General features: G+C 34.4%; 5 protein-coding genes, 1 long non-coding RNA gene and 4 other non-coding genes across 11 annotated transcripts; 4 read left to right on the plus strand and 6 right to left on the minus strand.

Annotated features, from left to right (window-relative positions):
- Positions 1-339: 339 nt before the first annotated feature.
- On the minus strand, positions 340-4,240 carry LOC122405058 (bromodomain-containing protein 8). The gene is made up of 3 exons (XM_043409542.1): positions 4,109-4,240; positions 786-3,760; positions 340-711 (listed from the first exon to the last, which is right to left on the minus strand). Exons 1-3 carry the CDS (start codon positions 4,125-4,127, stop codon positions 535-537), a joined length of 3,171 nt encoding a protein of 1,056 aa, XP_043265477.1. The 5' UTR covers positions 4,128-4,240; the 3' UTR covers positions 340-534.
- A 201-nt stretch (positions 4,241-4,441) lies between these two features.
- Positions 4,442-7,269, plus strand: LOC122405063 (tetraspanin-33-like). Its single transcript, XM_043409547.1, has 6 exons — positions 4,442-4,511; positions 4,544-4,708; positions 4,885-5,088; positions 5,164-5,337; positions 5,421-5,552; positions 5,634-7,269. The coding sequence occupies exons 2-6, from the start codon at positions 4,622-4,624 to the stop codon at positions 5,868-5,870; spliced, it is 834 nt and encodes a 277-aa protein (XP_043265482.1). The 5' UTR covers positions 4,442-4,511; positions 4,544-4,621; the 3' UTR covers positions 5,871-7,269.
- Positions 7,270-7,457: 188 nt separating this feature from the next.
- Positions 7,458-8,557, minus strand: LOC122405303 (AN1-type zinc finger protein 1-like). Its single transcript, XM_043409951.1, has 3 exons — positions 8,426-8,557; positions 7,914-8,346; positions 7,458-7,838 (listed from the first exon to the last, which is right to left on the minus strand). Exons 2-3 carry the CDS (start codon positions 8,337-8,339, stop codon positions 7,458-7,460), a joined length of 807 nt encoding a protein of 268 aa, XP_043265886.1. The 5' UTR covers positions 8,340-8,346; positions 8,426-8,557.
- Positions 8,558-13,096: 4,539 nt separating this feature from the next.
- On the plus strand, positions 13,097-16,008 carry LOC122405163 (transmembrane protein 161B). Its single transcript, XM_043409700.1, has 11 exons — positions 13,097-13,376; positions 13,466-13,569; positions 13,642-13,897; positions 13,995-14,074; positions 14,173-14,388; positions 14,501-14,617; positions 14,690-14,830; positions 14,913-15,087; positions 15,163-15,259; positions 15,343-15,506; positions 15,579-16,008. The coding sequence occupies exons 1-11, from the start codon at positions 13,374-13,376 to the stop codon at positions 15,696-15,698; spliced, it is 1,473 nt and encodes a 490-aa protein (XP_043265635.1). The 5' UTR covers positions 13,097-13,373; the 3' UTR covers positions 15,699-16,008.
- On the plus strand, positions 15,599-18,218 carry LOC122405164 (general transcriptional corepressor CYC8-like). 2 transcript variants are annotated; one of them, XM_043409702.1, is made up of 4 exons: positions 15,599-15,663; positions 17,317-17,581; positions 17,678-17,952; positions 18,041-18,218. In XM_043409702.1, exons 2-4 carry the CDS (start codon positions 17,341-17,343, stop codon positions 18,170-18,172), a joined length of 648 nt encoding a protein of 215 aa, XP_043265637.1. In that variant the 5' UTR covers positions 15,599-15,663; positions 17,317-17,340; the 3' UTR covers positions 18,173-18,218. The 2 variants fall into 2 exon arrangements, with proteins under 2 accessions (XP_043265637.1, XP_043265636.1); XM_043409701.1 differs by lacking the exon at positions 15,599-15,663 and adding an exon at positions 17,124-17,204.
- A 243-nt stretch (positions 18,219-18,461) lies between these two features.
- On the minus strand, positions 18,462-18,535 carry Trnat-agu. Its single transcript has one exon. It is a non-coding gene; the product is annotated as a tRNA-Thr (tRNA).
- A 516-nt stretch (positions 18,536-19,051) lies between these two features.
- On the minus strand, positions 19,052-19,133 carry Trnas-aga. Its single transcript has one exon. It is a non-coding gene; the product is annotated as a tRNA-Ser (tRNA).
- Positions 19,134-19,695: 562 nt separating this feature from the next.
- Positions 19,696-19,767, minus strand: Trnaw-cca. Its single transcript has one exon. It is a non-coding gene; the product is annotated as a tRNA-Trp (tRNA).
- A 2,741-nt stretch (positions 19,768-22,508) lies between these two features.
- On the plus strand, positions 22,509-24,591 carry LOC122405296. Its single transcript, XR_006259755.1, has 3 exons — positions 22,509-23,043; positions 23,177-23,329; positions 23,457-24,591. It is a non-coding gene; the product is annotated as an uncharacterized LOC122405296 (long non-coding RNA).
- An 82-nt stretch (positions 24,592-24,673) lies between these two features.
- Positions 24,674-24,745, minus strand: Trnaw-cca. Its single transcript has one exon. It is a non-coding gene; the product is annotated as a tRNA-Trp (tRNA).
- Positions 24,746-25,554: the final 809 nt, after the last annotated feature.

Below are 25,554 nucleotides of genomic sequence, written 5' to 3' on the forward strand. Positions count from 1 at the left end.
TTGAAATGAACGGTAGGTTAGTAAGTTTTTTTTTTTTATTATTGAATAACTTTCATTATTGTAGAATTTATAATTTAAAATATTTATTTTAACATTTTTTTTTGTTATTCAAATCTTTTTATAGATAGGGATTATAACGAATAAAACATTTTTATTAGATGTTTGTCAAAACAAGAGTTCGTGACAATAAATTTTCTTTTTTTTAGTAAAACAATTACAAATGACTAATCTTTTGTTTTTATTATACATTTGGTGAATCGCTACAACAGTGTACCACAAAATGAGGAAAATAAGTCGAATCAATTTTATATATCGAGTATAAAACTTTCTGTTTCGTCCTTTACTGTTATGGGAAAATAATAAAGTAGAATGCCAAGTCGCTGCATTCCTTCTTGTACATCTTAAATGTCTTTTATGTCCAACATTTTCCCTTGATGCTAACAGGACTGATTTATCCTTCTTTCGCTCGTTTAATAAAGTTCTTATGAACTTTAATGCTTGTCACAGATATATTCTATATATAGATAGAATATTTTAATCATTTTCTGATTTTCTACGTTTTTTTGAACGTGGGCTGTCAGTATCATGCGGGCTGGGTGTAATATGACTTCGTTTTCTCTTTATGCTACTTTCACTTGCATCGCTACTGCTACTTGCTGCAGTTCTTGTTTCTCTTCTAAGCGTTCCTTCACCCGTGACTTGTACTAGTATCTGTAGAAAGAGTAATACAATATGTGTCGTTAACAATAATAATTGTATACAAAATATGAATTTTAAATTTTTACCTGCATATGTTGTAAACATTCTTCTTGCATTGAAATTGCCATTTTATAAATGAACGTATCATGTTTATTGTACATAATGGCATTTTGAAACATTAGCATAACATCACGTTGAAAATGCATCGTAGATCTGATAGTTCCATTGTCTATATTTTTTTTAATAGTCGACAAGTCCATTGGTCTAAAGATGACCGAATGGTATCCAGGCGCTTGATCTTCCGTAATAGGTCTCAGGAATACAGATGCATATTTATGTGTTGCAAGGCGATTATAAACCAACATGACTGCTTTTTTCCATGCTCTGTAATCTGCACCTTCTCCAGTAACTTCGTTTTCAGGTTCACTATCGATAGAAGCATTTTGCTTTTTCGAATATGTTTTCATAGCACGTCCTCCGCTTAATTTGCTTAGCGACGATTCTTCTTCGTCCAATTCGACGGTATCTTCCCCAACACTTATCATTGATTCTGTTTCTTTTTTTACATGTTCATTATCCACATTTTTTTGATCTTCCTTTATAGGGATTTCCTCCTTTTTTACTTCCGATAAAAGTGTATTTTCTAATCGCATTTGAGACATTTCTTCCATTTTTGACTCTTCGAACGAATGTTCTTCTTTTTTGATAATATCGATTTCAGTTTTTATGGGTTCCATAGATTCTTGTTTTAAATTTTCAACTTCTTCCGGGGACACCAACTGAGTAGAATCTTCTATAATTGCTGTCTCCTCTATTTCTTCTTCTTTAATTTCTATGTCTTGTAGAATAGAGCTTGCCGTATCTTCGGAAGAATCTTTAGTGTCTTCTTTCTTGAATTCATCCGTATAAATTTCTAAGGTTTCTTCTGTTTGTTCTTCTTGAGGTTGTTTCTCCGGCGATTCTTCGCTTACTTCCATTATAGTTTTTTCTTTTACCAGAATCACGGGTTCCTCTTTAAATGATTCAATAGATTCTGTACTTTCAATTGTATTCTCTATGATGTGTTCTTCCGTTATTTTCTTTGTATCATCTAAACTATGTGTACTTTCATCATCTTCTAAGATTAAACTAATATCCTGTGATTTTTCGGTATCCTCGGTACTAGGAAGATCGTTCGTTATTTCAGAAGTCACGCTGACCACTTCTGCCGATGGAATATCTTGTTGTTCGCCAGTAATTTTAGCAAGATGCATCTCTAGTTGGTCTAATTCCATATTGTCTTTATTTTCCAACTCTTCCGAGGGTTCCCTTTGTAATTTATCATTGGGTGATTCTTTAGCTTCTGGTATAATCACTTCTGTCTCTTCTTCTTCTATTAATTCATCTTCCACTATATCATCCATAAGTTCTTTCGTCGACATTTTTGTATCGGTCTCTTCAATTTCTACATTTGAAGTAGAATCCATAGTATCGAATTCATCGATCATTTGTTTCTCTTCTAACGGTACATCTTTACCGCTTTCATCATCGTGAGTTTCTAATTCAGGAACAAGTTCATCATTTAAGATCACTTTCTCGTGGTTTGTACTTTCTTCAGACTTTGCTTCTTCAGATGTATTCGTTATAGCTTCAGATATCTCAGCCACAATAACTTTAGGCTCTTGTGGTTCTATAGCAACCGTTCCTATGATTTCTGCGATATTTGATGTGCTGGAGTCTATTTCTTCAATAGCCATTTCGCTTTCCGGCGAATCAGAGAGCGATACAACCTCGTCTACGTCTCTGGGCTCTGGTCGTTCCGTGACTACCACCGGTATTTCTTGAATTTGCGGTACAGTAAGAGTATTAATTGTTGTAGTAGCTGTATCTAGTGTTTGGGGACTCCCAGTTATTTCTTCCTTTATTAATTCTTCTATATCTCCGATAATTTCGTTAATTTCATCTTTGTCTATTACATCTGCCATTATATCTTTACGTATCACATCGTCTATATTGTCTATTATTTGTACCATGCTTTCCGTCACTGGTATATTTGGCGTACTAATCGTAAGTGGTTGTGTAGGTACGGATGTTTCATTTTGAATTGTCACTTGATGAACAGGCTGCGGTTGAAGTGTATGAATTTCGGTAGACATAGTTTGTTGAGAAACAATGGTTGGAGTTGATTGTAAATTTGGTAAAGGGCCTCGTTGTGCATTAGCAGGCATCTCTAATAACATAGATAACGTCGGCGCACCGACCGATGGTCGTTCTGGTGCTATATTTGAAATTGCAGAAGAAACCAATTGATGCAATTGCGGCGACACATTTTGTGTTAATTGAGAGTTTGGTACTTTAGGGCTAGAGCCAAGCAGACTTGTAATTGTAGGAGAACTCCCTTGCGCCGTAGTAGTTAATGTTTGAATTTGTGTCGTTGGACTTGGAGATTTCAATAAACTTGTCAACAGTGGCGACCTTCCGCCTTTCCTTTTTTTTTCATCTTCATCCAGAGTTTCTGACGTTTCTTGAATTTCTACTGTATTCTCTATAGGTTTGCGTTGATTTAAAGCAGACGCTCCTTGCGGAGAACTTAATTCTTGCTTCTGTTGACGTTTTGCCAGCCACGCAGAATGTGCCCTAACTTTTTGTTCCTGTTCTCGCTCCTCTTGATCAATTGTGACCCACATCTTTTGTAACTTATCTTCCGCTATCGATCCAGATTTTAACATATTTATTTCAGCTTTCAACTGTTGATATTCGTCTCTTTGATAAGTTAAAATTTGACCTAATTCAGCTATTCTTTCTTGCGTTAGTTTTCTAACTATGGATTCACCTGTTGTTTCTCCACTTTCTCTTTTTTTTCTCTTTGGAGTATCCGTATTTTCCAATAGATGAGCATATTGAATAGCACATGATTTTTGAGAAAACCAATCTGGTGGCCTTAATGTTTCTTTTTCAACAAATGCTTTCAAAGATCGTGATACGCTCATCCAATTTTGATCGCCTGATTTCAATACACTGGATGCTAAACATAGCTGTTCGCGCGTACTCCAATTGTCGTAAGATCGTTTTAATTTTAATCCTATAAATAAATATTGCAACAATTAAAGAACATGAATCGATAGAACTTTGAAATAATCGACAGATTTAACATCGTTTTAAATAATACAACGATACTATTACCAATGTTTTGAACCATAGTTTGTTGTTTACATTGTATAGGTTAAGGAACGATGTTGATTAATTTTCCATGCATTCTTACGAAGATAAATGGCAGCATATTATTGTATTCGCAATTAAATAGAAATGTTAATAATGTAACGTTTTTGTAACGAATTGATATTCGAAACATTCAAAACGTACGTATTTATATTTGAGAATTATGTGTATTCATAAAATGCAAAGTATAGTAAACAAATAACAAACTTACTGTCTTGTACCGACGTCATTTTTTAAAGCAAGTATCTTATCCTTTTCTTAATATGTATATATACACAAGTATCAGAACTAATAAATTATCTGTGGCGATTTAATTGTTTACAATATTTCACATTTGATTTATTGCACACAGACGCTTTAGTTTTGTAACATTGAAACACAGAATGTATGGACAGCTGATCTCAACTGAAAGCTAGGAATGCAAGAAACGGAACTGTAATGGCGGATGCAAAGTAAGTTGTCAAAGTATGGTGTATTATACTTTTGATTTGATACATGGGCAATCAAATATTGTTTATCAACGATCGAGTGAAAAGTTCACAAATATGCGTCCAGTATGTGAAATTGTCAAATTAGCGATGCGATCGATGTAATTTGTGTGTACATATATATATATATATATATATGTATATATATATGTATATATAATAATTGAAAGTGCGAGTGCTTGTATTAATTGTACATACCAATTAATATCTTGTAAAACTGTTTTTACCTTACAACGATGAATAACCGGAGACGAACAAATAACTTTACTTACGTTAGTTCGTGTGTAAAGTATATGATATTTTTACTCAATTTTGTTTTTTGGGTAAGTGAACCCTGTATATCATTGGTTTAATTGATCTATGTTATTGTTATAATTAATAATTTTACGTACGAATAATTAAGTAGCAAATTCTATTATATACATTCGTTATTTTATTTATACATATAATATGATAGAAAGTGCAGTAAAATTTAAAACATAAATATTGTATGATATAGTTATTCGGAGGACTGTTAATCGGAGTGGGTTTATATGCGTTTGTGGACAAGTGGCAAGCAACTGGTTCCGTTCGAGTGGAAAATGTATATGATGTAGTCCTGAATATTTCACTTGTAATGGTTATAGCGGGAGGAGTAGTTTTCGTTGTTAGTTTCGCAGGATGTGTTGGAGCATTGCGTGAAAATACTTGTCTTCTAAAATTTGTTAGTATCGCTATATATATATTTTTTCTAGTTTATAAACAGATTGTATAATATTTATTTATTTATTTATTACAGTATTCATTGTGTCTGTTGGTGTTTTTTCTCCTTGAAATGGGCGTAGCAATTGTTGGTTTTGTATTTCCACACACATTGCAATCTTTATTGGAGGAATCATTTACCGATAAAATTATACAAACATATAGAGAGGATCCTGATCTACAAAACTTTATCGATTTTGGACAACAAGAAGCAAGTACTTTTATAAACGAATGTTTGTTAAGATATATCATCAAGTCCAATAACACGAAATATGTTAATATTTTCATGAATAGTTTCGGTGCTGTGGCTTAAGTCAAGAAGGATATCTAGACTGGGGGAAGAACGAATACTTTAATTGTTCCAGTCCTAGCGTAGAACGGTGCGGTGTACCATTCTCTTGTTGTATCAATGCTACGGATATATCGGTAAGTCTATTTTTAATTGTACATAGTATTTTATCGATAGAATTGAGAAATAAGGAAAGAAAGCATTACTTAAATTTTCAGAGTGGTCTTATGAATATAATGTGTGGCTACAAAGTTCAGATGTTACCAGTATCTGAAGCGGGCAAGAAGGTATGGACTAGTGGTTGCATTGAAATTGTACGAAGTTGGGCGGAACGTAATCTTTATACAATAGCGGGCATTGCTTTGGGTATAGCTGTTAGTCAACTATTTGTCATTTATCTTGCTAAAACGTTAGAAGGTCAAATTGAATTGCAAAAGTCTCGTTGGCATTCCTGAGCTTGACTTCAGGCCACCTACCGCTACCAAATTCATTCCCCTCCCAGCAGGCAGGTGGCCAATGGCCGAACACGAGGCCAAGATATTGAAACACATGTAAATGTTCGAATGACATTACTCGTTCTTTTCGCGATCTCTGTATACATACTCTGCATTCTCTCTTTGATTAGACTTGTTCTTTATTTTAAAAATTATTTTCATATATATTTAAGCAAAGGTTAGCTTTTACTCATTCTTACGTATTACCATGTTTTTATAACCAATTTTTAGTTTTTTTCTTATTACTTTTTGTCTTTACTGCCAAATTGTTGGGTCATATAGCCATATATATTTTCTCTCGAAATTTTACATATCTTACATAGTAAGAAGTTGATTACTCTCATACCAGTTTACTCTAGAATAGTGGAACTGAGTCTGAATAATATTCAATTTATACATTTAGTTATACATATATGAATTTTCTGTTGCAAAAACTACCAACATTTAAAGACAAAACTTTAGTTGATATAAGATTAACCAAATATACGCGTACGTACCATGACACTTGATTCGGTAATGACGTGCAATAATTTTATATGTATAAAAATATCATTTCTTTGAAAAATATTCATGTATGATATTGAATTTTATATAATAGCAAAGCTGACTCCAGTACTAGTCATGCTAAACGAAAAACAGTAAAATCGCGAGATTCTAATTTTGCAAAATCGGATTCTCGCAGCTTTACTGCCTCTCGCTCAGTATGGCTTGTAGTGGGATCGGCTGTGATAATAGTAATTTTTGCATCAGAATTTCAAGTTATTATCTGCATAGTGTATCTAATATATATTGTAAGTATTGGAAAGTTTAAGCTTTTAAATAATTGATCTACAAAAGACTTACAAGAATATTATATAATTTATAAAGTAGACACAATTGAAGAGATTCAAACCTTTTTATACGGCTTGCTTTATTACAACATATTTACATAATTATTTGCAGAAATACTTCAGCATGTAAGTGTATTTTATTCTTATTTAAAATAAGAATTTTGTTCGTTTTTATAAGGAGTAACAATAATTTGACATAATGAAATACAAGAGATAAGTACTTGGATAAAACACGCACATCAGTCGAACAATTTAACTCGGAGACTTTTGCTATTATTTCTCTTTTTTAATCTTCGTACAATCGTATTATACTAATATCGGTAAGCATATAGTTATTTACAAATTAATATTGTTGATTTTTTTTATTTTACTATATTAGTGTAACTGAAGTGCATAAATAAAAAAAACGTCCAGTGCCAAAGTCAGAATATTGTCTTATATTTTATTTGGAACAAATCTGACAATAATCTGGTAAACAATTTGTTCGTTGAGTGCATATAGAGTACATCTGCGTGTTCTTTTATTAAGAATTAATGTAAAACTGATATATGAAACTGTCTAGTTTGTAATAAACAAGTATTATTCTAACATTGCATTTTTGCCACTACCAGTACACTATTATATATAAAAAAAAAATATATGTTCAACAGATTTAAAAGTTAATACATTTGAAAATGAAAGGAACAAAAATTAATCTTGTAGTTTACTGTAAATAAGTTTATTTATATAAAGAAATATCTACAGCCGTAGTGTCTGAATATTCTAAAATAACACTTTGTCCGTCAACAAGTTCAGATTTTTCAAATAACTTTGTTAGTAATGTATCCATTTCATTACATACCAGCGTACCGGTTAAATGATGAAACAGTTGTAACTTAGATACACCCAATACGTTATTATTGTTTGATATTTTCAGTATGTCTGCCATCGAATCTATAGCTTTTCCAATTGTCCAGTTTATGTTCACGTAAATACCTTTCGATGGTCCTAGATTCTTATTGGGTACTTTAGTTGACAAATATACGAGGAAATAACAACGTTCGTTCATCGGTACATTTTTAGGACCAACGGCTGAACCTTTTATACGCATAAGACGTACCTAAATAAACAATACTTGAATTAAACACATATGTATAATTGTTTATCGTAGATTATTTAGATAATTTATAGATACTTTATTCGCCATTGCAATATTTTTGGATTTCTTCAAAGTGTCTGAAATTTCTTGATCCACTATGGCTTTTGCTTCAGCAAACTGTTTCTTTGGTATTTGCCACTTTTTCAACTTTGTTGTCTTTTCTTCGTTAGTATATTCCAGACATCCATGATATCTATGTTGTAAACAAAAGTGTTTCTTGCATTTGATACATTGCATCTCAATGGGTGAAGTTTCTTTACAAGATTCATCCGAACACACATAATTTGAAGCCTTTGTTTTAGTGCTTACAACATTTTCACGAAAACTTGAACATTTGTGAGAGGCTATATGAAAATGTTCTTTGCAAAAAGTGTCATGACAATGGTTGCATACAAATGGTAAAAAATTTAATTGCTTGCAGTCTTTGATCGAACATCTTGTTCCTATATCTGGAAACTCCATTCTGAATCTTTAATAAAAAGAGGAAGTAAACAAATTGTCGGAACATTGGTTATGTAAAGTTCTTAGTACGATAAATTGGTACTTGCTTAATTATGAGACGGGGTTGGGGAATGTAAATGATTTTCACTGAGAGTCCCTAAAGCTAGATTATTCCACTTTTGTTCTAATTCCTTCAATGTCATGTGAGAATCACCATTGTCGCTTTCAGGATCGGGTAATTCTACCACTGGTACTACAATATCATCAATAGGCAAACGTTCCTTATGCCAAGCCTCATCGATCAGATCTAACAATCTACCGTTCCCACACACTTGACTGTCCATACCGTTGAAACACACTTAATTTAACAATACTTTTCATATACGAAAAAAGAACTTTCTTAACAGAAACATCAATAGTAAAAGCATCTATAATGTTTTGACAATGAAGGTGATAAAATTTTCTGCGATAACATAGTACAATCATAAACGACATATAAGACAGATGTAAAATCTTATACAAATTGAGATGATACGAACTGAAACTGAAATACCGATCTAGTGAAAACTAGGAACCAGAACCACAGACGAGGTATAGGAAGTTTGGTGTTACACGAATTGTAGTGACTACAGTGTAGTCCCGATCTGTTAAAAAAAACCAGTGGACGTCGAACAACCTCTTTGTTTAAAGCACAGTGATATAAGTATAAATTATAGATGATATTATACAAAGCAATAAATTATATTTTAAAATTAATTAATCAAAGGCATACAAAATAGTAGTGCATACATATACCGCTGATATTCTTCAGGTCCTATCTTATTATTCATACGAAGTACATACCTCGTACATATCAGAACGATTTCATTGTCCTATATTAGAAGTAAATAACAAAACGTTTATTTTTTTGGTTATATTATATTTATTCAATAATATTATATGGTGTAAGTTCGTTATAATTATTTTTCTTCAACACCTCGAAGTACTCTAGAAATACAAACTTTGAGTGCAAATGAAACTAAAGATGAAACTATCTTGTTAACGTGTATCGATTAGAATACAGCGATTATTTTCATTCTTTCGGAATTTAACCAATAAATACATAATACATATATAATTTTATCACAACATTTTCTTAAGTTTATTTAATATTGTATCCCTTTGATTCAATGATGTTTAATACAAGTCTTATCAGTTCATTTTAATTTAAAGCTACTTAATCCTTTGGTTCATAATTTGTGTCATTGAGGTCAGGTTCTTTCAATCGTTTCCAATAAGATTATTGTTCATTTTATGTAAAGCCCGATGTTACCATAGATGAGGCGTACGATCATATATCTTGTCTATAGTATTATCATACAGTCGATTATAAACTGTAAGATCCTCTGAGATAATTTCGTTAATCATTGTCACTGTTTTGTATAGTAGCTTTGTTACCATTTTTTTTTTTTTAATCTTGTCCCTTACTGTTTTTATTAGTTAGATAATTGTTGTCATGTTGTTCACTCGACACCATGCAAACACCTCTATCGCACGATAATCCATCGGCACAGGGACATAGGATGTAATGAACGTTGGTTAGTAATACTTCAGCACCATCAGGATATGTTGCAGTCATGTTAATCGTGGAATCGCTCTGGGGTCTACACATATGTCCTTCTGTTAGCATGGGTTTACATTGTGGCATACTGTACCTTATGGGCCCTGAAATAATGCATTTTGTTAAAATACTTTTATCAAATATTATTGTTTATTGTCTTATAACGAGAGGAATACCTATGCTACAACAATGGCCTGGTCCACACTCCGAATTGCTCTGACACTCTATATAATTTGGTCTGCTCTCTACGTGGGAGAGGCAGCTCGATAGTAAGAGAAGAAGCGAAGTAACAAATACTAGCGCCATTATTGTTATTTTTGCACGCCAACTACCTGAAAACGTATGAAATCTTTATTTATTCTGTTCCATGAAAGTATAAACATGTTATGTCGAGGAAGGATCCCTATTAGGTAGGCGATTACTTGTAATTATTAGAATTCATTTTAGCAAAAAGTATAACGAATACAAATGTCAACATTTAGCTGTTCAGACTTTCAAGTCAACAGATTATTTAATAATTCTTGAATCTATCACTTTTATTAAGAACGAAAATATATAATCAATTTTCTATTCAAATTAGGTAAGATATTCTAATAGGTATGGGTGTCATTACAATAAAGGTAAACTTTCAGATAAAGGCCAATTATCTCTGTTTAAAAAAACCTTGAAATATTTAAATAATTTCTCGATTTCAGGATCAAGTGGATTTTGAATATCAACTTCTATAGAAATGTTGGACAACTTAATAAAGCTTGATCGACAACGATCCTTTTTCGCTTCACGGAGATATCAACGTTTCTATATTTTACACCTAAATCGATTTTTTTAACATTCCTGTCGGGAATCTCACCCTAATGGATTTTTATACTTTTTGTTTTGTTCTTCGATCTAACTATACAGTTGCGCGTACCGTTTCAGGAACGAGTCCAAGAAATGTTATAAGTTAGTCGACGTAGGTTGATCATATATGGAGCGATCTTTTGTTCAGGTGCTTAGTCACACATTAATCGTGAAGCGAAAAGTTGAAGCGACAACTTTTAATAGAGGAATCGAAAGAATCTTATTTTTTAAAATCCATGTTTCTTTCTCGGTAGGCTGCACCGCGCGAGAATTTCGATTTCTTCGCTCGTTTTAATTCCGATCCTCGGTTTCTGCTCGGTTAATTGGAAATTATATAATTTGTTCGATCAGCTGCGTAATGATACAAATTATTTCGACGTCACATTTTCAGCGATGCGCTTAACTCTATACATTTATCGACACTCAGGGACAATTGGTACTTAATTACGAACGATTCGTAACGATGGTCGAAAGAATGTCAATACGTTATTGAACGAAACGTAAAAGGAAATTAGTTTACGTACGAATGTAAAATTTGTTTAGTTATTTGCGAGTAAAGTTTGCCCAACTAATTTAATTACAATGAGTTGACGTTACATTGTTTGATATCGCGTTACTACGAAAATTAGAAAAGAACGAAACATACGTACAGAAGACTTTTTGCGCTGTCTACACTTGACGAACACTTGTCGGCATTTGGTCGCGTGAATCGATGGTCTGTTGTTTTTATATCGGTTCTTCCTCCGCGAAACTCGTATTTGTTGTTCCGAATAAACGATTCGCGCGTTTTTCCTCAAAGAGGAGGGCGAGAGGCGTCGATAAAGCTACTAGCGTCCTGATACAACTATTAATTTAGGCGCTTCCCTGCTTAATCGTATGATAAATTAACACTTGGATAAAAGTAATTGTTTTTGTGATTTTTGCTTTTACTGTTTTTCATCCTAGATCTGTTAATCAGACACATCGGTAAGATTTATACATATACCAGAATAGTATCACTTTTCTAGCAGGATCTAAAATAGATCTTATCGATGAGACCAGCTAGAAGATTCAGAACGATGATGTAATTTGTATCAAGAATATTACTTATTATTATTAAATTGTAGCCTGATTGTTAAAACATTTCAACGTTTCTTAATTATCGTGTTAGTGTAAATTTGAAGCTTCCGAAAGTGTGCAAAGTGTGTAAAGTCTGACCAAATGTTTTAACGTGAACGTTCTGGTCGAAATGAAAACGTAAATAATCGATCGAAACCCTTTGGCACTCAATATGATTAAAGTATAATAAAATTTATAATATTTTGGATAAATTGAAGAATCAATCATATGATTAGTTGATTTTGCATACGTATGTCACTTAAATGAAAGATCATTTATAATTATCGCATTACGTGATCGATGGAATGGAAATCCCGCGATGCAAGATCGTATCAGATCCTGAAAGGATCGCTGCGCATAGAACTGCTAACCAATTCGTATTAACACATTTGCTACCATCGCCGCCACATATGTATGTTATTTTGCTAAAAAGACACATGTTTATTGGGGACATATTCTAATAAAAAATATCGTAGACTGTACGTGTTAATAGAACGATGTTGGTGATAGATATCCGAGAATAAATAGTATTTTTAAAAAAAAAGATTTATAAACTCAATTGTTCAAGTAGCGGTAATTTAATTTCTCGGTTAAGTGGATGCATAAAAAATCAAGAGGGATTCATGTTCCGTTACGTACCAATGCGCTATTAAATATTTCTTCACATCTAATCATTCTTATTTTTTTCTCTAGGTTTTGTGTTATCATAAAACCAGCATTTCCTGTGTAAAGAATTCACTTTTGTTGTTTATATGAACATGCCTGCGGGTTTTAATTGCACAAGATGGATTTGAAGCTGGTCGATGTAATAAGGATTTTAGAACTTGGGATGTAACGATTTTACTTTAATAGTAAAAAATAGTTAAAGTTGTGTGCAAAGAAAGCAATTTTATTAGATGGTACCTTTTTTAAAGTAATCACTAAAAAACTTTTCGTAAGCGGAACAGTCGTAGCTAGGTGTAAAAAATGTATAAATTATAGACATTAAAAGGTTCTTAGTATTTTCAGCATATACATATAATGAATATAGGTATCAGTAGCATAATAATTGTACCAAAACGCTTAAGAAAGTAGAAAATTAACAAAGAGTAGTATCATAACTAATATTGTAAAGTTAAGTTCAAAAATTTGTTATCTTATTTTAAACGAAATGTGTCCAGCTATTTCGCGTAGCCCCCTGGCGGTGAGTTGTTGAGGCGTCACCACAAACAAGTTGATCTTACTTCACTATAGATAGAATAGGAATAACTGGAAATAACCTCATATCCCATCCAAAGAGTTACGATGCTTTTGGTTTCGCGGGGTTACAACTATTTATAAAACCAGCTATTCGATCGTGTGCCATTTACGATGGTTGAATATACATGACCGACGTAAAATGCAAGATAATTTATTGCTGTGTCTCTCAGCATTTAATCAACAGTTCATCGAGGAATTACGGATACCGTGATGAAATGTATATTTTCGTGAAACCAGTGGACCCATTGTAGTTGACAAATTCTCTAACGAATTAAACTATGGTAATTTCATTGAATATAATTGCTTTAATTCTCAATAGACAATGGTAAACATTAAATATTCTATTCTAAATACACGTGAAACGTTTTAGGCTCTTTTAGGAGCTCAATTGGTCATTACTCTTATCATGGTTAGTGTCATCCAGAAATTAACTCCACATTTTTCCTTGGCAAGGTGGATGTTGTGCTCTACCGGGTATGTATTTCATCGGTAACAGCCATAATCGAATCAAGTGTTACTTTAATCAAAAATGTTATCGTTTAATAGTTTGGTGCGTTATTTATATCCGACTGATCAACAACTGAAGACTCTCGTAGGCGTGCCTAAAGAAAAACCGAGGAAAAACAAACACATGGAAAATGGAAAAGTTGGAGATACATTTTATGTTCCTAGAAATTTGGATATTACGCTAGAAAGTGCTAAGATAACTACATTAGATGTTGTGCATTTAAAATATTATACAGAGTACCAGTGGTTATTGGATTTTTCTATTTATGCTGCTGCTGTTTATATAATGACAGAGGTTGGTAATGTCTTGTTCCCGCTAACAAAGTAGTTGTCTCTTCTTTATATCTGTATCTTTATTGTACATTCGCTTGTGTTTTATCGACGCTAAACAGGTGTACAATCACTTTTATCCGATCAAAGATGAGATTAATCTAAGTATGCTTTGGTGCTCGTTGGTTCTAGGTTTTGCATTGTATCCTTTGCACGATTAACCTCGCGTTACAAAAACACATTTATTTCCTCTAGAATAAATCTTGTATTTTGAGTTTAACTTCCTTAATTAGTATCTAGCAAAGTGCTGCTTTCTTTGTGGATACAATATTTCACAGGAGAGGAGAGTACAGGCGAGAGGTCTACGTGTATCGTTACCGGATTTGCATATCTCCTCATAGCTATGATAATTCTTATAGTTGATGAAAACAACCTTGAAATTGGATTGGACAAAGCCTATGTTAGCTTCAATCATAGTGCATCCTTGTTTTTAGACAATCAAGGTCTTTCCTCTACGTAAGTCTTTGAAACTTAAAATTCAAGTAGAAACTTGCAATACCTGTGTTATTTATTCTATTCTTTTATCTTTCTTCATTTTTAAACAATACTCTTAAACATTCTTTTATAGAGGTCCTGCATCAAAAATTGTTGTAAAGTTCTTCCTTGCCTTATGGTGTGGTTTGCTCGGTTCTTTCTTTATTTTCCCAGGATTGAGAGTATCTAAAATGCATTGGGATGCATTGAGGTACTAATGTTGCATTCATTTTTTTAAATACTAATAATATAATAATCTGATAATGAAAACAGCACATTCCAGATATTATAAAAATCAAAAGCTACTAGTATTAATAGCAAATATTAGTTATGCCTCTCCGCTTCTGTTGGTGAGTTTATGGATTAAGCCCATAAGCAGAGATTACCTCACAGTTCGAATATTTACTGGTATGAATGGGCCATTGTAAGTCGAGGGATAGTAAATGTTACAATAAAGTATATGCACGTAAACAGACTGTTTATAAAACAAACAAACATTCTTGCAGAATGACGTCCTCAGCTTTCGAGAGCATGAGGTTAATTGCAATCGTTGTTGCAGTTTTATTAAAATTCGTATTGATGCCAATGTACTTGCAATCGTATCTTAATTTAGCTGTGCAACGATTAGAGACTCAAAAGAAAGAAGCTGGTAGAATAAAAAATGTTGAATTACAGAAAAAGGTATCTATAAAAAATTGAAAGTAGAAACGAACATTAATTTATAACAGTTGGAATTTATTCTGTGATTTGTTTCAGATTGCAGCAGTGTTTTATTATTTATGCGTTGTAGCGTTGCAATTCATCGTTCCAATTATTATATGTTTATTTTTCACATTTATGTACAAAACATTAGGTAAAAGGATTTCCGATAAAATAATTTATTCGTTCTAGGTAACATTATTTTAACGCGTTAGTGTATTTGCATGTTATCTATAGGTGGTTATACTTGGGAAGGACTTTTAAAAGGGACAGCAGTTGAAGAGTGTCCAGCCAATGAACTGCCTAAATCTGTGCTGACTATAATGAATAACAACGATAACGAAAGGACTGTCGTGCAAACAGCTCAAGATTTTCAACTTGCGTTGGGTTCCTTGAAACAGGTAATCTTCATTGGGCATTAGCAATAAGCAGTTCTACAAACTGTACTCGTTCTATTATTTATTGTTTCACAGATATTTACTACAGACGTATACAGAGGTTTATTAGGTTTAGCAACGTGGTGGAGTTGTTTTGCGTTGTTTGCAACCACTGCTATGGGTATGTTTTATCAATCATACTTCTCTAGTATGTAAAAGGATACTATGAAGGGGAACATTCAATGTCATTGCGCACAAATTTACGTCGTATTTCACAATTGATTTGTCGATGTTGAAACCATTGGACTACTTATTTTTAAAAAGTACCTACGTCATGGTATGCACAATACTGGTGGTTGTCTAAGAGGGGTGTCCATACTAATCTAAAACATTTTTAAAACGTATAGCAATAAAAGCGTCCACGACTGTAATACGAATAAATGCTATTTCGAAATGGAGGCTTAAATTGAACAACTGCAACGTCTTTTTTATTACGTATTGTATATAATGTTGTTTAATGTTCATAAAAACATGTAAGAAAGTGTCTTTACATTATAAAAGTCAATATCGTGCGTATAAAAACAAAAAGAAATTCACGATTGTTTTATGACCAAACATAATTAAGGCTTTCGAATGTGTGCGAGACATAAATAAATTGTATCACTGCCAGTAAATAAGTTGTTTAATATTCTATGAGCGACTAACTGATTACGATTAATAACTCGTCTACGTATCAACTCCATTTTCGGCTGATTGAAAGCAACTTTCCTCGTTAATTCCACGACTGTAGATGAATCGAATTGAAACATTACACTGCCCTATATAGTTTTGCTGTGATAATATGTAATATTATGTTAAATATATTTCTCTGTATAATACACTTACTTAACAGTGAGTAATTTAAGGGGGTATTCTATTCTAGAATGCAATATTTTCATGGTATTTTGACATTTTTTTGGTGAAAAGGGTAAAATATTTTTGTATTAAGTTTCAATACATATATTTAGATCTATATTTGAAGAATATCCACAATTTTTTTCATACAAAAATATTCAATTTTTGTATTTTTCTTTTTTTTTGTATTTAACGTGCTAAAAAAAAGAAAATAGTAGAAAGCATCGGATTTAGAAAATCGTAGTTCAAGCGATAGGAACACGTGTGCTGAAGATTCTCTCAAAATTTTTTATTAGTCGGTCCACTAGAATTTGAGATTTTGACAACTTTGTTATTTTCCTGAATCCGGTAGTATACATTGGCAGCAATATTTTCGAGGACATATACTTTCGGAAAATAAAATTTATAAAAAAAAATCGATTTTCTTTAAGTTCTAATGTAGAATACCCCCTTAGTCGATGATGTATCAGTATTAATGAAGATATACGGTAAACCATGATGAATTTGTACGTGTTTGTCATTCTCGATTTCTGATTAACAAATTATTGTTCGCAACATATTGTATCATAAAAGTCTTCTGTAAAGACAGAAATTTTATATTAAGCGATTACGATTCATGAATTGTCGCATCTTGGAGAAAGTGTCATCGTGTGCTTGGAAATGTGTCGATGCAATGCTACTCACGTATCAACTCGGCTGCTTCCGCGATATATAACTCTCCACAAGTTGACTTAGCGTCAGAATAGTGTGTTAATGTTCATTGGTGATGTTACTGTCGTTCGATTTACCGACAAATTTTTAAATTTCTCATAAGTTTCCAACATGTTGGTAAGTGTTTTGTTTTGTTTTGTTAGTTCCATCGGACAAAGAACGTTTTTATTTTAATGTGCTTGTCGCTGATAAATCATTTTACACATTCTAATGCAAGTATAATTTTCAGAAATACATAGTACTTTGTTGCACGATGCTTGTCGCAATATTTGCCGAACCACCTGTTCAAGGCGTGAAACCGACGAATTTACTAGGGAGTTCCGATCAACATGCATCTTTCAGTTTTATTAGACCAGGTTTAACGCAAACTGCTTTCGCGTTCAGTGGCCCCAGTTCTCACCAGTCGTTCAGTTCCAACATTGGAAATCCTCATTTAGCACAAAGAGTTTTTCCTAACATTGCTAATGCGCTTGCTTATAGAAATCCTGGCTTAGGTTCGTGATAAATCTAAAAAATTATATGTAATTTTTATTAAAACATGTTCGTAGAAAAGCAAAGTAACATTGTAATTATATTCTGTCATTATTTAGGAACGTTTCCAGTTGGTTCTATTGCAAATGGCTATGCGACTGCACCAGTTCCACCTGCATTTGTCTCTGGAGCACCTGTACCATTGCCCTATCAAGCTCCTGTAGATCCTGCTGCCTCGGCTTATTATAAACAGTTACAGCAATTTCAGCAACCACAATTGCATGGTTATTCTGCAGCTGCCCTTTATCAAGCACAATTAGCACAGCTTCTTGCATTAAGACAAGCCCAAGCACAATCTCAAGCGCAGGTGCAAGCTACGCAACCACAACAACAGGTAAACGTATAAATAATTAAAAAGTTCGCGTTAACGCGCATCGTGCGCAATTCAAATCTGATTTTTGTTTAAAAGTAATCGTCCATAGGTCCCCGAACAGGTAGAATTGCAACAGGAGGAACAGCAACAACCCCAAAATTTATTAGGGATTGCTTATTCCTCTGCGCCTTCGGTAGCTCGTGTCAAAGTTACTGGAAATGGCTATAAATTTGACTTTTAAGCAATACAAATATATTATACGCGTAGTTTAAATTTTAATACGTTGTACATCGTCCGCTTTTATTTATTCGCAGTAATGCGCACTTATTCGCTCTTGTACATTGTGAATATTATCATAAAAGAGTAATAATATTTTAATAAATACTGTTTAAATACTTTATTAATCAGGTCCGATCATTCATCTATCAAATTACGACCGAAACATCATTTTAAAGCATTGCGGTATGTATTTATGAACTTTATTATTTAATACTTGTTAAAGTACAAGTTGGAGCAAAAAGAATTCTACAAGGCTCCGGGGGGATTCGAACCCCCGATCTCCTGTTTACTAGACAGGCGCTTTAACCAACTAAGCCACGGCGCCTTCCGACCACGTTTTCAACTTTTACATACAATCTGTACATGCGTTACTCAAACCTAAACAGGAATAACTATTGTTATAATTTTCCTCGTTTCTCGTTTCACCTTCATTTCTTTTTTTCTTTGTGTGGACATTACGAAATTAGCAGTGTCTTTTATTGTATGATGTATGTGATATAATACTAGGCTATACAACATTCATTTTTGGGTTACTTTTACAATTAGAAAAAAAAATGTAACGTATATAAAAATGAAAATTTTTATTCGATGAAAATTGAGGAATCTAATCTCGGTTCCTGGTATGGCAGTAAACGTGCCAAATAGCGTATGTTTGTTCATAGAAAAAAAAAAAAAAAAAAAGTCTATGAAAGAAACGCCTATTGTCCATAAGAATGCAACAATACAATCTTGTAAACGCGCAAAGTGCAATGTTTATATTAATCTTAAAAATATCAATAGAAACTTTATTATACGCAAAAAAGAAATTTGCTCCTCCCTAACAGAAGCGGGTGGGGGCCTTCGCAGTCGGTAGGACTCGAACCTACGCTCCCAGAGGGAATCTGATTTCTAGTCAGACGCCTTAACCACTCGGCCACGACTGCTGTAACAAATGTTTATCAAATTTTAAAAATCAATCAAATTTATTTTTGCAATAATAATATTGTTCCGTCCGATGTGGAACAGTCTAGAAATCGAGCTGTGTGCAAAAATCAATATCTGGCACGAAGGATCGAGAATGTTCCGCGGCACGTGCGCGCGAGAATTTTTGCACCCGGCTCGAAGAAAAGTAAAGGACGATCGGGAAGCATATACATGTACATATGTATAAAGACAGGACCCCGATCGCCCAAGGCCAGTCTGACCAGAACCGCACAAGACATTCATAACGTAGTCCATCGGTCAAATCACGAAAATTCTTGACCCTTTTATAAATTTCAATTAGAACGGTAGGATTCTAAACTATTTATGTTTAAAAGAGAATCATAAAAACATTTCGATGATAACATCGATGCTAACACAGAAGGATATATTCATTGCTATTTCCGTTGTTTCAGATATCACGATTATGATTTAAAACATATTTTGTAGAAACTGGATTTTGTATGAATAAATCAGGAGTTCAAATTAAGATTGAAATTTCGCGTAAAAAAAAAAGAGAGATTTTGACCCCGACGTGATTTGAACACGCAACCTTCTGATCTGGAGTCAGACGCGCTACCGTTGCGCCACGGGGCCCTTGTTACATCGATCCTCCTAGAATGGAATACTTTCATTTTTCTGTCAAATAATATTTAATTTTTATAAACAAAAACTTATTGTAATTAGAGTGGAATGTCAAACCATCAAGACGTTTACTCTTGATAATCTGCATTAATAACAGACTATATAAAAAACGGAATATGTTGTTCTTTATCAACACAATACCATGTATGTACAATATTATGGATGGTCGATGTAGGTACATAAGTACCTACGTGCATCGGTGAACTTGACAGGACGTGGTAGATTTAAATTATCGTACAGTTATTGAGAAATCAATCATTTATCGAAGTGTAAATGGAGTTGAAGAAAGGATGCGTAGGCTGGTTTGTACGTTCCATTTCTTAAGATTTGAATAACAAATGCTGGAATTTCGTTCAAAACATAATATATCTATTAATCATTTGTACTGTTGCAACGGTGTTTATGACGGGGTGCGTGCTCACATCCCGCATGCAAGCACTGAAATATCCGAGAAACATACTGATGTAGGAAGTTGTATTTCTACCTACGTTGAAAAGAGTTTCGCGCGGGTTGTCTCACAAAGCCCCTCCTAGCACCAGGAGATCATACAGTTAGTGTTAGCGTCTATAGCAAACGGCGCGCTCAGTTCAGTTCAGTTGCGCTGTTGCGATATTCCGTCATACCTTGACTTTCGCCCGTGAGGAATTTTTTCAACAGGAACGCATGCAGCCGACAGTAATTTCATGACGCCACCGATAGAAGCGCTAGTGTAGAAGCATGCTGGCTAATATGTACATACAAGCTTCAGCTATACGAAAGACGAATTCCCCCACCTTTCTGCCGAACTGCACGTTAATTTTAGGGGAAAGCGTAATAAGGTTTGATCCATCTACGAATAACCGCGGTAAGATCGTGTTCGCGTTACACGATAAGAACAAACAATGAAGAAACGATTAAATCTGTAAACAGATTCGGCTGTACGTACGCATAAGAATCGCATTAATAATCCCAATTTTGGGGAAAAACGGTGTCGCTGTCCCGCGATTACATTTTAATCTGTACAGGCGAGGTTAGAATAATGGGACAATGCATTATCGAGTAAAATTTCAAAGAGGTAGACCGCTTATTGTCGTCGAAGGTGTGTCAGGGCTGTAGCCCTACCGAAATTTCTGCCCGTGTTAGAGTCAATGAACCAATAAACAATGGAAAGAGGTCGTTGGGGGCCAATAACGTATTCTACGTCACAGAGGTGCTTAGGGCCCGCGCGGCTCTTCCTCAAAATTGTGTCTTTCCAATCTGCGGCTAACACGAAGCACGTAGAGGTAACGCTGGTCGCGTCGAGTACAGTAATGCCCGGTTAAGCGTCCGCGCTCGGGACCGGCGCGGCGTCATTTCTACGAATTCAACCGAGACAAGGAAAGAGGATGAGTGCGAGTGAGATATAATAGTGGGATACAATACAGTGTAAGTACCGATAACTTGACCGGCGTCAAGTTATGCACGACACACTGGACGCTCGCGTCCAAGATTGGGTAGGGATAACCGTGGAGAAAAGTGCGGACGCTTAAGTGGGCATTACCGTATCCATCGTCGTTCATGTATTCCTGCTTACCAGACGGTTAAATTGTTGATTATGTCCATTCTATCTGCTAACTACAGATTAGCGGCATCCGTGTTCCTCCAAAGAGAGTTTCAAGAGGGAAATAAAAATATGGAGCAGTTAAGGAAAATTGAATCAGTCGGTATTGGAATAGCCAATGGACTACAACAGAAAGTCCACTTCAATGAACATAATGAATGTAGAGAGGAGAATAATCGTTATGACGAACTCTCTTAATCGAGAAGTATTGATTAAAACAGCTCTTTTTTTCCAAAAGAGTGGGGTAAAAGAGTAAAATTATTAACAGTTAAGGAAAAGACTTTGGATAAGATAGGAAAATATAAAAACTTGATACATCAAAGAAACAAGAGTCGAGAAGACGAAATGATTTGGGATAAAATTTTAACTGGGAAAAATAGTATGGAAATAGAAATGATTAAAATAAATATGGAAATAGGAGGGGAAAATACAAATAGGAATAACACCGAAAAGTAGTTTAGCAATAGATACAGCAGAGAAATACATTTGCAGGAGAGATCTGCTTCATAAATAAAGTTAGATTTAAAAAATACTGTGATATACTGTATGTTAGAAAATAAAATAATGATTCTCTTCTTCACGCCAACATTATCATATAAAGAACAGGAACGATGTATGGGAAAGATTCAGAGGAGATAGAAAAGAAGGGGTAAACAAAATGTACTTATCGCTTTATCTCCACGCAATCACCCAAGTCGCACTCGAGCGCAGTTGACGCTAGATACATATTTAACAAATCATTTGTTCCCATTCAGTCACGTACAGATATATGTGCATAGTCGCAGCACGTCTGGGAGAAAGAAGGCAGCTACGTTAAAAGAACTTTTTTGATTAACGTGCTATCCTGGTCCTAGGAGGGGCTAAATGAGGCAACCCGCGTGAATATCGCTCAATTGTACTTACGAGATTGGTGTTATAGGGATTCAAGTACTTATGGTCCTACGCATCCGAAACAAATTCAATTTGAACTTGAACTTGAACTGTACGAGAAATCTGAATCTGAAAGAGGAGAAAGGTGATTTCATGTTATCCTGATATTTTGCGTCTTGTGCGCGGGATGTGAGTACACACCACACTTCAGTGTAAGATAACGTGGTATTGGGGATGACGAAGATGGCGACGGTAATAAGAACGCGCGTTGTTGATATTTGGAGTGAAATTAGGAAAAGTTACAGTAAAGAGAAGTGGGGTAGAAGTGAAAAAGCGTGGACGAATAAAGTAGTGGGCGAGAAGTGTAGTAAAAATGGGGGAATAGATAGAAACGGGAGAAGTAGAGAATTATAGGAAAAAGTAAACAGTGGAGGGAGCCTAACTTCTAGAGAAGGAAAGGTTAGCAAAAGAAGAAACAAGTAGACAGAGGTCAGAGGACAGGGCCCCTTGGCCATGGAGTACAGGAGGAGAAGAGTGGCACTAGTCAACGCTAGTGTAGCAAAGATGTCGTTGGCGACAATAGAAGAAGAAAGAAAACCATGCAAACGAAGAAAGGGGCATGAAACGTCATTGCAACAGCAAGAAAAAGAAAGAAGGAAAGAATGAATTATTTTACGAGTAGAAGAAAAAGGTAGTAGAAAGATTGTGATATAAATACCAAAGACATTGTAAAAAATAAAGAAGAACCGAGGAAAGAAAGAGAAAAAGACGAAAGAAAGGTAAGAGACGAAAATAAGCATTTTAGGCGAACAAAGAACTGGACGTAATACCGATGTACCAGGTGGAAATTTTTGGGAAAAAGGCGACAAATAGAAAGGAGGTTAATCATATTAAAATCTTTAAATTTTGTAGGTATATGAGCGGCCACATTGTATCGGTTAAGATGATTAGGTTTGAGAGCTGTATAAGGAGGAAAGAGGATGAATTCAAAGTCGATGTTTCAAAGAGGACACAAGAGAAGCGGAGAGTTTTCGACCAAAGAATTCGAGAGAGATTTTGATAAAGGTTTTGTATTTGTCGAGTAGTCGAGTAAATTTAGGGGGGAAAGCCTTCCAACAAAGCTAGCGTTACTCAACAGAAGTATATGTTTGAGCGTAAATCCGTTTGTCGATAACATTAAACAATGTTGCAGTTGTTTAAGAATTTGGTCGCATAAAGAAGCGGTGCAAAGCATGTATTGAAAGGTGATCCTCCGGACGAGGAACTCATGGATAAAGAAGAGAAGATACGATAATGGAAAGACAATGAGTATGTATATCCCACAAAAGGAATAGATTTGTGACACAGAAGGAAGGAAGAACCTCGTGAAAGGAGAAGCAAGAAGAAAGATGGGGAAAGAAATTGAAATTTGTGTTTAGAATGATATTATATACTTCTAATTTTTGTTCCGTTATCGCAAGAAAAGTTTTATATTTTTCATTTGTTTTTCAATTTCAGGTTTATGTTTAAATATTCTTCGAAATTTAGATATAGATTAGAGATAGATAGTAAATGCGAGTCAGAGAACGAATGAGTAATCGAAGACAGTCGAATTAAGTATGCAAGGATGAATAAAACTGGAAAAAACTGTTAGCTAAGTAAAATGTAAAAGAATATTCATGTAAACGGAGAATAATGGTGTTATAGGGCTTGATGCGTGGCCCTACGCACTCGAAATAAATTTGATCTGAATCTAAAAAGGTGGTATGTATTATCAGTGGAAAGAAAATATGGGTAGAACGAACCAAGCGAATCACTCTATTAAATGAACTTTATTTCACGATTTTGTTGATCAGGAAGAATTCTTGGCGCACAGACATATGTATATCTCTATTAATTTGTTAAAATCAACGTTGTCGTATGCTCTCTTTACGTATAGGAAAATTCCCGCCGTTCCTTCCTTCTTTCTATTATTATTTTTCATGTCCATCGATATCGTATTTAAATTATCCATAGAGTTTGTATTTTTCCTGAACCCTGCTCGAGATTCGTGTATTATTTTTTGATTTTCTGCCATAGATTAAGATATGGGAATTGTAACGATATAGATGAAAATATGTTAAGTAATTTGGGACAGATTATTATTGGCTTGTCAAGGCAGGAGTGTTATATGTGTTAATTGTTGTTCTTTCGCATTTGATAAAGTAAACCAATACTATTATATAGGATCTTCCCCCGTGTATAAATTGTAATATAATTTATGCGATTGTACGACGGGAATGAAAATGAGAAAAATCATTTTCTAGTTTAGAAATAAGGAAGGATTATTATGGAAAATCTGTATAATTTGTATAAGATGATAAGACAAGAGGTGAAAATAAAAGATAAATTTTATTTAAGGGAATGTTTGTAAAAAGGAGTAATAAAATGTGACCCCGACGTGATTTGAACACGCAACCTTCTGATCTGGAGTCAGACGCGCTACCGTTGCGCCACGGAGTCCGCTCGAGCATCGTAAACCAATAGCTAATTTTCTACATAGATGACAAGCGAAGCATTATTTTGGATGGATATACATAGATTTGTGGCTAGCCCCTGATGATAACATTTGCAACAGGATTCCATCCATAGACAGGAGCAAAGAATTTGATCCGTACACTGTTGTATGTATAATATACATATAATTTGTTAATACGTTTCTAAATCGTGCAGTTTGTCAACTTTATTCGAATACGTCGTTGATTCGCGAATAGAAAATTTCAACTACCGACGATATGTCGACGTATTGTTAAAAATAATTGTAACAACGACAAGTTATCAACGATCGGAAACCGTTGTAGAGATTTATCGAGCAAAGACTGTGTCAGTCTGTAACAGCGTCGTCGCAAGGATCGAACGATCAAGGATAAGGATTCTAATTAGGTAAATATTTGTAATCGGGCGATTTAATTATGTTGTGTACGGGGGCTATGCCGTTTGATAATAAATAAAAGCAATTATTTTGTTGGTTCGGCGGCAGGCATAGGCATAGGCATAGGCATAGGCATAGGCACCACCGAAGCCATAGAAAAAAAGGGGGATAACGGTCGAGATGTTTAAATTTGCATAGAGACAGATTTTCTGTAGATAATATCGTGGTGTGTGTAATAATCGGTAGGTTCGAAAGGGTGATCCGTTGTTGTAAAATAAATCGGAACGTGGTGGTTTGTTGGATAGGATCGGTTGCGTATGCAATTCACCGGTCAGGAACGGGGGTGGCTTATCGTCTAGGGGCCAGGAGAGCGATTCGCAAGATTAACAGAGAAATCCAT

The sequence above is a fragment of the Colletes gigas genome, unplaced genomic scaffold (assembly GCF_013123115.1).
Source record: "Colletes gigas isolate AHSC1104 unplaced genomic scaffold, ASM1312311v1 Colletes_gigas_Sc00004, whole genome shotgun sequence".
In the NCBI taxonomy this organism is placed as follows: domain Eukaryota; kingdom Metazoa; phylum Arthropoda; class Insecta; order Hymenoptera; family Colletidae; genus Colletes; species Colletes gigas.

Coding starts and splice junctions, on each gene's coding strand:
- LOC122405303 (XM_043409951.1), bottom strand. CDS start 8,339: ATGGAGTTTCCAGATATAGGAACAAGATGTTCGATCAAAGACTGCAAG. Junction 7,839..7,913: donor ATATTGCAATGGCGAATAAA/GTATCTATAAAT, acceptor TTGTTTATTTAG/GTACGTCTTATGCGTATAAA.
- LOC122405164 (XM_043409701.1), top strand. Junction 17,582..17,677: donor TTATAGAAATCCTGGCTTAG/GTTCGTGATAAA, acceptor GTCATTATTTAG/GAACGTTTCCAGTTGGTTCT. Junction 17,953..18,040: donor CTACGCAACCACAACAACAG/GTAAACGTATAA, acceptor AATCGTCCATAG/GTCCCCGAACAGGTAGAATT.
- LOC122405063 (XM_043409547.1), top strand. CDS start 4,622: ATGAATAACCGGAGACGAACAAATAACTTTACTTACGTTAGTTCGTGT. Junction 5,338..5,420: donor TCGATTTTGGACAACAAGAA/GCAAGTACTTTT, acceptor TTTCATGAATAG/TTTCGGTGCTGTGGCTTAAG. Junction 5,553..5,633: donor TCAATGCTACGGATATATCG/GTAAGTCTATTT, acceptor TTAAATTTTCAG/AGTGGTCTTATGAATATAAT.
- LOC122405163 (XM_043409700.1), top strand. Junction 14,075..14,172: donor TTGGTTCTAGGTTTTGCATT/GTATCCTTTGCA, acceptor ATTAGTATCTAG/CAAAGTGCTGCTTTCTTTGT. Junction 14,389..14,500: donor AATCAAGGTCTTTCCTCTAC/GTAAGTCTTTGA, acceptor ATTCTTTTATAG/AGGTCCTGCATCAAAAATTG.
- LOC122405058 (XM_043409542.1), bottom strand. Junction 712..785: donor AATGTTTACAACATATGCAG/GTAAAAATTTAA, acceptor CTCTTTCTACAG/ATACTAGTACAAGTCACGGG.